The sequence below is a fragment of the Hyaena hyaena genome, unplaced genomic scaffold (assembly GCF_003009895.1).
Source record: "Hyaena hyaena isolate Hyena2069 unplaced genomic scaffold, ASM300989v1 scaffold_210, whole genome shotgun sequence".
Taxonomy (NCBI): Eukaryota; Metazoa; Chordata; class Mammalia; order Carnivora; family Hyaenidae; genus Hyaena; species Hyaena hyaena.
The window spans coordinates 1,971,556-1,984,138 of NW_024080841.1; the positions used below are offsets into that span (position 1 = coordinate 1,971,556).

The 12,583-nt window shown below is 36.7% G+C and overlaps 1 protein-coding gene across 2 annotated transcripts in view; it reads left to right on the plus strand.

Moving 5' to 3' along the window:
* CAPN7 (calpain 7) overlaps positions 1-10,384 on the plus strand; it is a 41,489-nt gene extending 31,105 nt beyond the window's left edge. Inside the window, exons 17-21 of one of the 2 annotated variants that reach the window (XM_039242228.1) lie at positions 1,156-1,301; positions 2,100-2,162; positions 7,443-7,573; positions 9,508-9,600; positions 9,694-10,384. In XM_039242228.1, the coding sequence (XP_039098159.1) occupies positions 1,156-1,301; positions 2,100-2,162; positions 7,443-7,573; positions 9,508-9,600; positions 9,694-9,838 (578 nt within the window). In that variant the 3' untranslated portion in view covers positions 9,839-10,384. The remainder of the gene's footprint in view (positions 1-1,155; positions 1,302-2,099; positions 2,163-7,442; positions 7,574-9,507; positions 9,601-9,693) is intronic. The other variant, XM_039242229.1, reaches the window with a different exon arrangement.
* The last annotated feature ends 2,199 nt before the right edge of the window (positions 10,385-12,583 follow it).

Sequence of the window (12,583 nt, forward strand, 5' to 3'; positions counted from 1 at the left end):
TGATACTGCCTTTTCAAAAGAGAGTATATTTTCTGGTTTATAATTTTCATCACAACACTGAAGAAAATGTAAAAAATGCTCTCACATTGTTCCTCATTTGACAGAAGAGTAAACTGAGACATAGAAAGGTTAGAAACCTTGTCCAAGATCACAGAAAGGCCCTTTCTTTTTCTCTTCACACTAGATCACATCACTGTAAGCATTAGAGATTTTGCCTGTTTCAGATAGTAAAATGTTTAGTTATTTCAATAGATTACATTACAAATACTCAGTATTCCTAAATAAGCTAAATGATACAGTATTGATTTTAAATGACATGTAGCAATTGACATGCATGAAATAATTTTTTTGTATTGGCTTTGATGAGAAATCAGAGAATATATCAGGTAACATTGTAATAGCAAAATATTAGATAATCAGGTTGAATAACTAGATGGGGATATATATAAGTCATATTCATATAATGGAATATCATACAGGCAGTTTTACAAGGAATAAACCATATCTATATAGAACAACATGCATCTTAAAAACATGTTGAATGAAAAATGAAAGCTTTAAAAGAAGACATAAGCTGTCCTTTTTAAAGATATATTCCCACAGAAATAACATTCATTCATTCATTTTTAGGGATGTGTGTGTGTTAACATCTGACAAGACCACTAATCTATCAGAGCGGAACAGAGTAGGACTAAGGGTGGTGTTTAAAAGGGACTTTGTTTTATAAAGAATCTACTATGACAAAAAATGTGAATTCAGTTATGAATGGTGGGGACTATATCTCTTGGTGGGAAGTATATTTTTATATACTTCTTTGTATCTTAAAACATTTCCTCAAAGGAAAAAAAAAGCCAATCTTGACTTTAAAATCCCCTATTAGAGAAAAATGCAACATAGGGTTTACTAGGGATTATTTTATACCTCGTTGAATGTATTCCAAAAGATTCCTTTTACTTACGAGAAATTAAAGTTTTAAACTGTTTAATTATAAATTTTTAGATTGAAATTTAAATTCTTTAGTACCATTATATTTTAAAGATAGAATCAATTAAGGGGGGATGTCCATCCATTTTTTTCCTATCATGAATTATAAAACTTAAATTTAAAAACTGCAGAAACTAAAGTGTCCTTTTCTGTAAACCTACTTATTTGTAGGTGACCCACCTCCATACATTGATGGCATTCGAATTAACAGCCCTCATTATTTGACTAAGATAAAGCTGACCACGCCTGGGACCCATACCTTTACATTAGTGGTTTCTCAGTATGAAAAACAGAATACAATCCATTACACTGTCCGGGTGAGTAAACCAACATACAGTGGCAGAACACGGTAATAAAACGTACATAATATGCTCAGCTTCATAAATGAGATTAGCTATAGAAAAACTATCTATCTGAAAATTGTCCTCTATAAATTTGTGTGTTTATCTGTATATCAATTCAGTATTAAATTATGATGCTTCCTGCAGAAAGTAATGCTTTTGAAAAGTAATGTTTTTATTTTGAATGAACATTTTAGTTTTCAAAATAATAGTTTCGTCCTGAGATAATGTGGTATGTTGGACTAATAAATTCTATTTCAGAGCAAGCAGTTAAGAACTTCTTTAGCCTCTATAATACTTTCATTGACAAAAAAACATGACTTTGAACTTAGTGAAAGGGAATCAATTGCTTATAAATATACTGTTCTCATGTAGCTGGGAAGGTTGCTATAATTTTGTTCTGCATCATAGGTTTTTCCCCCACACATCAGTAAGGGAGCTTAGTTTGAATAGATTTTTAGTGATGAAAGGGACACTGGGGAACTGCTTCCATCCCTTTACTCTTCACATGCAGAAACCAAGGCCTAGGGAAATTGCCCTGAGTCACACACATGGAAAGCCAGGACAAGAACCCCAGCTGCTCAGTTCCCAGTTCATTAAACTTGACTTGATAACTAGGCTGTGTACAGAATCATGACTTTTATGTGTGCCACCTAATTTTTCAGTCTTCCAATACATTCTTTTATCGTTTTGGTATTTTTGTAAGTATATACTTTTATCAGTACAAAATGTTTTTAAATTTATTTTTTCAATTTTTTTTTTTTTTTAATTTAGGTATATTCAGCCTGCAGCTTTACTTTTTCAAAGATTCCTTCACCATACACCTTATCAAAACAGGTAAGAGAATTCTTTCTGTGGGTCATAATCTCAGAAAAATCTTAAAATTCCTTTGCCTTTTTCTCCTTTTCTCACTTTATTCTTCACATTTGACAATTAAACATTCTGGCCTTGATAGTAACCCAAGGGAAATGTAAGTGGCCTGCAGTTTGGGTTGGAATATGATATCTTTAGTGAATAACATTTAGTGATTCTGTGGGAAGAACTGGAGTTCAAAGAAAGATTATGCAAACTTTGGTCATTAGGGAAGGGTTCATCATGTAGATGATGAAAGTAGAGTTTGAGACTGGTTTTGCAGAGTGTGCTAGATGTGTTGGGAAGATTTGAGGAAGAATTCTTGGCTCCCTAGTCAAATATTAATTGACCAAATATGTTTGGGATTGTTATGATAACTATAGCTTTATAGTATAGCTTGAAATCAGGAAGTTTAAGATCTCCTGCTTTGTTCTTTCTTGGGATTTCTTTGGCTATTCAGGGTCTTTTGTGGTTTTATGTAAATTTTAGGAGTGTTTTTTTCTGTTTGTATTAAAAAAAAAAGTCAGAGTTCTGATAGGGATTGCATTGAATTTATAAATGGCTTTTGGTGGTATTGACATTTTAATAGTATTCTTTCAGTCCATGAACATAGGATACCTTTTGATTTATTGTCTCATCTTTAATTTCTTTTATTAGATAGAATGTTTTCAGATGAGAGCTCTTTCCTCCTTAAATTTATTTCTGAGGATCTGGTTTTGATGTTACTGTAAATGGGATCAGCTTTTTTCAGAAAATTCATTAACAGAAATGCTACTAATATTCTGTATGTTAATTTTTATCCTGCAGCTTTACTGAATTTGTTGATTAGATCTAACAAGTTTTTGGTTGAGTCTCTAGAGTTTGCTATATATAAAAATATATCATCTGGAAATAGAGACCATTTTACTTCTTCCTTTTCAATTCTAATACATTTTCTTTTTCTTCCCCAGTTGCTCTAGCTAGGACTTCCAGAATTATATTGAATAGGAATGGTGAGAGCAGATATCCGTGTCTTGTTCCTGATCTTAGAGGAGCTTTCAGTTTTTCACCATTTAGTATGTTAATTGTGAGCTTGTCATATATGGCTTTTATTATGTTGAGATGTGTTCCGTCTATGGCTCATTTCTTGAGGAAGAGTTTCTATTATGAATGGCTGTTGGATTTTGTCAAATGCTTTTTCTGCATCTGTTGAGATGGTTAGAAGATTTTCGTTAGTTCTATTATGACATCTCACATTGGCTGATTAGCATATGCTGAACCATCCTTGCATCCCTGGGAATAAATCCCACTTAATTGTGGTGAATGATCCTTTTAATGTGCAGTGGAATTCAATTTGCTAAGTATTTTGTTGAAAATGTTTATATCTGGGGGGAGCTCCTGGGTGGCTCAGTTGTGATCTCTTAATCTCGACTCAGGTCATAATCTCACCGGTTCATGAGTTTGAGCCCCATGTTGGGCTCTGTGCTGGCAGCATGGAATCTGCTTTGGATTTTCTCTCTCCCTCTCTCTCTGCCCCTCCCCTACTTGTGCTCTCTCAAAATAAATAAACTTAAGAAAAATTGTTTATACCTGTATTCATCAGGGATATATTAGCCTGTAGATTTCTTTTCCAGTAGTGTCCTTTCTTGTTGCTGGTATCCCGATAATGCTGGCCTCGTAAAATGAGTTTGGGAGTGCTCTCTCTGATTTTTTTGGAAGAGCTTGAGAAGGATTGATATAATTCTTCTTTATATGTTTGGTAAAATTCACCAGTGAAGTCAACTGGTCCTGGGCTTTTTTTTCATTGGTCATTAGATTACAGATTCAGTCTCCTTACTAGTAGTTGGTCTGTTCAGATTTTCTATTTCTTCTTGGTTGTCTAGTTTGTTAGCATATAGGTGTCCTCTTCTGAGCCTTTGAATTTCTGTGTTATCAGTTGTAATGTAGCCTTTTTCATTTATAATTTTATTGATTTGGGTCCTTTTTTTCTTGTTCAGTCTAGTTAAGGGTTTGTCAGTTTTATGTTTTCAAAGAACAAATTTTATTCATCTGTTTTGTTTTTCTGTTATCTGTTTCATTTATTTTTGCTCTGATCTTTATTATTTCCTTGCTTCCACTAACTTTGGGCTCAGCTTGTTCTTTTTCTAGTTCCTTAAGGCATAGAGTAAGGTTATTTGGGATCTTCCTTATTTTTTTTTTTTTTTGTTTGTTTATTTTAAATGTTTGAGAGAGGGGGAGGATGTAGAAGCTTGGGAGCAGCAGAGAAGGAGGGAGAGAATCCTAAGCAGGTTTCACACTGTCAGTGGGGCCTGATGTGGGGCTTGATCCCACTAACAGATCACAACCCTAGCCAAAATCAAGTGTCAGGTGCTTAACTGACTGAGCCACCCAGGCGCCCCATTCTGTGTCTATTTTGGAAAATTTAATGCTTATATTTACAGTAATTGTTGATAGGTAAGGACTTTTGTCATTTTATTGTTTCTGGTTGCTTTATAGATCCATTCTTCCTTATTTCCTATCCTCTTGTCTTTTTTTCGTGTTTTGAAGTCTTTTAGTATAAAATAAGTATGCTTGGACTTCTTTATTGGGTTCTTTTGTGTAATTACTTTTCCTTACTGTCACCATGAGGCATACATAAAGTATCTGAAACTTAGAATAATTTATTTTAAACTGATAACGACTTAATAACAGTGGAATTCAGAGTTTTATACTTCTCCCCTTCACATTTTAGGTTATTGCTGTTACAATTTACATGATTTTTTTGATACTGCATCAAAAGTTTATGTAGTATCAAAAGTTTTTTTTTAACTTTTAAACTGCAGTGGTAAGTGAATTATGCATCACCTATCACCATATTCCAGACTTTCTGACTGTATATTTACCATTACCAGTGGGATTTACACTATCTTTTCATTTTTTTATGATATTAGCATTCTTTTACTCGCACTTAACTCTCTTCAGCATTTCTTATAAGGCAGATCTAGGGGTAATGAAATCCCTCGCCTTTTGTTTAGGAAATCCATTATCCCTCCATTTCTAATGGATAGCTTCACCAGGTATAGAATTCTTGGTTGATTGCTACCTTCTTTTAGTATTTGAAATATGTCATCCTGTTCTGTCCTAGCCTAAAAAGTGTCTGTTGAGAGATAATGCCAGGATTATTACAGAAGGTCCTTGTATGTAACTTCTCTCTTTTCATTTGCTGTCCTTGACTTTTGACAGTTTAATTAATAATGTGTTTGGTGTAGCCCAGTTTGGTTTCACCTCTTTGGAGTACTTGGGCCTCATGGACCTGGATATTCCTCTCTTGCCCGAGGGTTTGGGAAGGTTTTGCTTTAAATATACTTTCTCTTCTCTTTCTAGAATTTATGTTGTGCAAATATTGTTTCTTTTCATTGTGTCCTATAGTTCCTATAGGCTTACTTCACTCTTTATTGTTATTTTTTCTTTTTGTTCCTCTGACTGGGTAGTTTCCAATGTCCTATGCTGTAGATCATTGATTCTTTCATCAGCACTATTGAGTCTACCTTTGAAACTCTCTATTTCTTCAATTACTGTATTATTACTGTATTTTTCAACTCTAAGATTTGTTTGGTGCTTTTTTTTTTGGATGATTGTGATTTCCTTGTCAAACTTATTGTTTTCTTACTATCATTTGTGTTCTAATAGTTCATTAAACTTCTTAAAGATTGTCCATTATTTGACCGTTCATAGATCTCCTTTTTCTTAGGGTTATTGGAACATTATTAGTTTTTATAGTGATGTCCTATTTACCTGCTTTTTTGTGGTTCTTGATTTCTTATGTTTGTGAATATTCACATTTGAGTAATCAAGGCTCCTCTAGCAGACTTTTACAGCTTTGCTTGGGCAGGGACAGTTTTCTACCAGTTAGCTTAGTTTAGGTTTCTGGTTGTGTCTGCTGGTATTGTCCTTTGGCAGATTGGGGCCCACTATGATGGTCTGTTTTTGGGCAGAGCAGCTGTTAGACCTCTGAGGACAGGGATGGTCGTTGGGCCACTAGCTGTGAACAGTTGGGTAGGACTGCTGGCTCGGTCCCTTCCCCGATGAGGCTGTGGAAGTGGCTGCACAGCTGCCTAGATCTCTGGGTCAAGTTTACTTACTACCTGGGGACTACTATAATCAGTAGTAGATTTTAACAGTTCTGAATTCATTTCCCTGCTTTGGCTAGACAACAGGCCAGGACCCAGGCATTGTGCAGCTTATCATATGGGGACCCGAATCAGGCCAGGATGTGCACTGAATTCCCTAGGCTAGAGAGGGCCCCCAGTTTTCCTTTGCAGATGGGCAAGCCACAAGCTGTGCTTTGTTCAGGTGACACTGTGAGCAGGGGTATGGGGTTAGGCAGCTTCCATGTGCTCCAGTTAGATTCCCTAGTTAGACAGCCTGAAGGTTATAGACAGTGATGATGCCTGGGCTCAGCAGGAGATGCAGCTCTTTGTTGTCTTAACACAAGCCAACCTCTACACCAAGTTCCATAACCAAACAAGGCCTCTGGTTTTGCTCTCACAGCTGTTGGTTCTGCCTACCACTTGGCTAAAGCGCCATTAGAGTGCACAGCATCCAGGAGTTGTCACCAGCCCTTCTGATCAGATCAGGCTGGAAGGCATTCTCTACAGCATTGGAGCTGTGACTCCGCTCCTTGAGTGGGTATGGGCAAACCAGGCTATAGGGCTGGCAAAACTCGTTTGAGCATCCAAATCAGGCGGATCTGCACCTTTCCACGTTCCCTGGTCACAGTGTGCCCCGGACTTGATTCTGGAGATGAGCAGATTACTACTTGGACGCTGCAGGTATGAATTCAGTCTGCCAAGGTCCATGTACTGGTTTTTGCAAGCTCCACCCCCTCCTCTGCTGCAGATTCCCCTGCAGTCCTCCTGGTGTGAGATCAGAGCAGGGGCTTCTACAGAGCAGTCCACAGTACTGGGGGACACTGCTTGGCCACTGGAGGGATTGGAGACTCAGGGGAGACCTGTCCACGCTGTGCTGGCCTTGAGACCGTGGCCTCCACATGGGTCTATTTCTCTTCTCCTTGTAAGGCAGTCTGTCCTGGTCTCTGTGGTGCAGGGGGTGCTGCAGCTTCACCCCCATGTTTAGGATTCTTTCAGTGGTGCCCTGTTCTTAAATAGCTGCTGTTGTCCTTATCAGTGGTTGCAAACTACAAGGAACCTTTGTTGTCAGCTTGGCAACATCATTCCCTTTCTAAAGTCTTTAAAGTAGAACTGGAGAATGAGAAGTTTTATTAATACAGAAACTTTGTTTTATTAGATTAATGGAAAGTGGAGTGGTCAGAGTGCTGGAGGATGTGGAAATTTCCAGGAAACTCACAAAAATAACCCCATCTACCAGTTTCATATAGAAAAGACCGGGCCATTACTCATTGAGCTAAGAGGACCAAGGTTTGTGATTAAGTAACCTTCTTAAATTAATATCTTCTTAAAAATGAGTTTAGTGGGACAGAGTAGGGTTTTGAAACCTATGCATGAACAGGTACTTGATTAATCAAAAAGATGGCATTGCAGAGGAGTAGGGAAAGGATGGTGTGTTGAGCAAACGTGCTGAAATAGAGTATCCGTGTGCTAAAAACGTCATTAGCTTTCTCACGTAAAATCTATCTTAATGACTACAGGATAAAGCAAAATTTCTTAACCAAGACACAAAGAGCACATAGATTTATAAATATGCTACATTAATAAAAAAAATCCAGTTTAAAAAAAATAACTCGAATAGGAATGACATAAGAGGAATGGTCCCAAATGGCTAATAAGCCATTATAAGATCCAACCATTTGTAACCAGTCAAGTGTTCATCAGGGGCACTGAAGATAATAGAATGACAACGAAAATAAATTACAACCACCCACAACATGATGGCGAAGTCTTAAAAACAATGCTGAGCAGAAGCCACACATAACAGAATGTCAACTATCTGAGTCCAGTTCTGTGAAGTCAGGAGCAGGCAAAACGAAACTATTGAAAGAGGCACACTTGGGTTATCTGACTGTATAAAAGCAAGAAAGGAGATTGGGTGAAATATGTGAAGGGGATTAAGGGGCACAAACTTTCAGTTATAAAATAAGTCAGAAGGATGCAAAGTACAACACAGAGAATATGGTATTGTTGTTACATGTGGTGACTAGTTACCCTGGTGAGGATGAGGTAGAGAACTGTCGAACCACTGATGCACACCTGAAATTGATATAATGTATGTCAATTGTACTTTTTTTTAAAAAAAAAAGGCAAGAAAGTGTTAAATGTTAGCTTTGTGGGGACGGGATTTGTAATGGAAAGGATTGTACAGGGGTTTCTGTGGTGCCAAGAGGGTCTCTACATAGTGGAAGCCTGTGTGTGTGTTCATTCACAGGTTACTTGTACGCACTGTATTCTGTGTACATTGTGTTCTGTTTTTCAACTTAAAAAGGTTTAAAACACAGTATAAAAATAGTACTTATTTCTAAATAAAACTAGCCTTTTTTCTTTTTACAAACTATTTAAAAAACTAATCCTTTACATGTGGTTAAGCTCTTTTTCTACAGTTTGATAGGTGAGTTAAGGTATTCAGTTGCCCTTTTGTATTTAATTTGTTGATAAAGTGTTTGATAGTGTGTATTTTTTCCTTTGCCTGTTCTTATCTTTTGCCCATTTTTCTTAATTGTAAGCATGAATAAGGATAATTTGCAAGTATTTTTCCCAGATTTTTTTTCTTCATAGAGAAAAATTTTCATTTTAAAGTAAAACTCATCTCTTCTGGTTTATTTTGCTATGGGCAGGAAATCTCACCCCAATATCAAATTTTTACCGTATTTTTCTAGTTCTTTTAGGGATTACTGTTAACATCTACATAGAGTGCATATTTGATGTGAATACAATTTGACAGTTTTTTTTCCCCCTAAATTTGTCATCTCATCACCATCTAAATAAATCATTCCTGTCTTTACTGATTTGGAATTTCATGCCTTTCGTATGCTTATTACTTTTGTAAATTTAGGTTTTATTTCAGGGCTTTCTCTTTCCTTCCACTTTTTCTGCATACAAAGACTATTTTATCATTGAAATTTCACAGTGGTAAATTGAGAGCCTGTGGTAAAAAGTTTCTTCTAAAGTAAGTTTAATATTAATCTCCATAGCTTCAGTTTAAAAATATAAATGATGTTTTGTATAATTAAGAGTAAAAATAGTATGCCTTTCAGAGTGGTTTCCTCCTCCTAAAGCTTAGAAAGCATGTGCTTGATTTAATAATATACCTGTGCTTTATTTCTAGGTATGTATTTGATACTACTATTAAGTAGTAACTGGTGTCTTTTTTTTGTTTGTTTTTTTGTTGTTGTTGCCAGGCAATATAGTGTTGGATTTGAGGTTGTAACAGTTTCCGTGGTGGGAGATCCTGGTCCCCATGGCTTTCAGAGGAAATCAAGCGGTGACTATAGGTAATGTTGGCATTTTGATTGCATCTAATTTGTAAGGAAGATAATGCAATAAAAAGTAAAGTAAAACTTACTTCTCATTTACCTTGCATATAGGTGTGGGTTTTGCTACCTGGAATTAGAAAATATACCTGCTGGGATCTACAATATCATTCCTAGTACTTTTTTGCCTAAACAAGAAGGACCTTTTTTCTTGGACTTCAATAGTGTTATCCCTATCAAGACAACACAACTTCAATGATGAGGATTTCAGCATTTACTGGATTTTGTACTTAACAAACATCAACTCTTCGGATGAAGACAGAAATCCTCAGAATAGAATTAAATCTCTAAAAATGTCACAGTGGGATCTGGTGCTTGGGTCACAGTGTTTAGAATTGTATATAGTCAGAATTACCCTAAATCGCTTAGAAGTCCTAGTTCTGTGGTTTGGTGTGTATAAGGAGTTGGTTTGCATTGAAGGGCCACCTCGTATAAAAGCACGTGCCGATGACTAAAGGTTAGACTCAGCACTGTGAGATGCCTGTGCTGAAAGAGCTGTGACCAGCTAGGAGGGACAGGACGTATCCACTCACGTGGTAGAACAGCAGGCTGACAGAGTCCCGAAATATTTATATTTATCTTTTGGCGCAGAGCATGTTGTAAGTTAAACTTGCTTGTGTTGTGACTACATCTTGGGCAACTAATTACCAAATGAATCATGTCGCCATAACAGATTTTAATTCTGTATTATGACTTTCAATGCTTGTGGCCCAGATGTTATGAAAGAATAAAGCTTTAAGAAGTATTTTAACTTAGTTAACAATGAAGGTCATTGAACTTAGGTACCTGTCCTCCATTAATTCATGTGAAGAGAATTGAGATAAATTCATTATTGGAATGCTTATCAGGCTGACTGAAGGTAGTAATCTTAAATTGTTCTTATGGTGACACTGAAAAAAATACAATTGACAGTTTAATATATAGTAATTGAAATTGCATTTGGAGCAACTTCCAAGATACTACTGCTGTGTATGAATTCCCAGTTTACAGAAAAACCCATCGGGAGCAGAAATAATGCTCAAGGTTTTAAACACCTGAAAATAAGGTGGAAGTTTTCACGGTCTCTGCTTTATAATTGTCACAACTTATTTTGTATTTCTACTTCCTTTAATTGAAATAAAATCTTTATACTTATGAAAACTGCATAGTTTAACCTAGAGAAATTATTAAAGGACTTCATCTAGTACATTCCATCTAAATGAAGAGTCATGCTTCAAAAAATCTGTTTCATATTCAGCACAGCAATTACACTTTGGTAACTATTTTGTGCTTTCAGTTTTAGGTGGATTAATTTTCTGTAGCTCTTTAAAGAAAAATTTATAGCATCAAGTAGATTTTAAACACGTGATTGGAACCTTTTATATTCAGTACAGTAAAACCTTGATTTGTGAGCATACTTCATTCTGGAAACATGCTTGTAATCCAGAGCACTTGTACCTCAAAGTGAATTTCCCCGTAAGAAATAATGGAAACTCAGGTGATTCATTCCACAAACCAAAAATAGTCCTATAAAAATGTTTATATAGTTTAATACAAAATAATGAAATACCAAATATAAAGAAAAAATCTGCACTTACCTTTGAAACCTTTCTGGCTGGTGTGATGTAGACGAGGTGGGTGGTGATTGTGTAGGACGACTTTCACTAAAATGGATCACTGCTATCTACTGGCTCAATGGATTCTTTTTTCTTTTTGTGCAGCAAGGGACCCATCCAATGACACTTGCTTTTGCCTCCTTTTAAGGATTTTATGGAGATGTGGCATTGCCTTGTTAAATAGATTCATCACTTGCACCGCTACAGCCTTATTCGAGTGGTGCTTTTCTACAAAATTTTGCAGTTTCCACATTTTACATACCTCCCTAATCTCATTTGAAGTGAGGGATTTTTTTTTTTTTCTCCTCAGCAGACAAGAAGCAGACGTAGACTTCTAAAATCTTGAATTTTGGCCGCTCACTTACCTTGTTCGTACTTCTCAATGACTTCTACCGTAATCATCTCCTCCTTCTTACCCCTTTTCTTTTCAACCTTTTTCTGCATGGGGGCCATTGTATACATTTGCATGGATGTTGACTACAGTATTATCTCTCATCATCTACTGTATTTCACGTAACTGGCAATAAGGCAGCAGAGGAAAGGTCTGTATCTGCAGGCAGCCTGACCTAGAATGAAGCAAAGGATTGCTAAGCTTACCCTTGTAAAGAAAAGCAAAGGACCGTCCCATAGGTGCTTTGAAGTGAGAAAAAATACACTAGTGCCAGTGGTAGTAGGCACCTCTGAATGTTCTGAAAAGTCACTGACTTCTGCCAAACACCATGCCTGAGACACAGCATGGGAGACGATCACCCACAATCCCGCAGAGAGAGAACCACCATTGGCTCAGTTGTTGTCATGACATTCGGCATCACATACTACTCCTACTGCAAGACATCGCTCATTTATCAAGTTAAAATTCATTAGAAATGTTTGCTCATCTTGCAGAACATTCACAGAACAAGTTACTCACAATCCAAGGTTTTACTCTACATTGTACAGAGTGCAAACTGAAATAAGACCTGAACTCTGCCTTCAAAAATCTAAGACCTACGTATGAACAATTTAATACACTACCGAATTCTAGACTAGAGCTCCACACAAGGTGCTACAGACATGGCAGACTAGTGGCTGGACCAACATAGGAAAGTCTGATTCTCAGCTAGATGCTCATTAGAATCCCCTGGGGGGAGCTTTATAAAAGTTCAATACCCAGGTGTACCCCAAATTAAGAATACCGCTTTCTAGGGTTAAGACCAGAGAGCAGTATTTTTTAAGCTTCCCAGGAGATCCCAGTGTGGCAGAGATGGAGATGCATTTCCCCACCACCATCACCTTTCTTTTTCCCCAATGCTGTGTCTCCTTACTGCTCAGCGTTAGCAGCAGCCCACGGAGAATTCCTACTCACACCT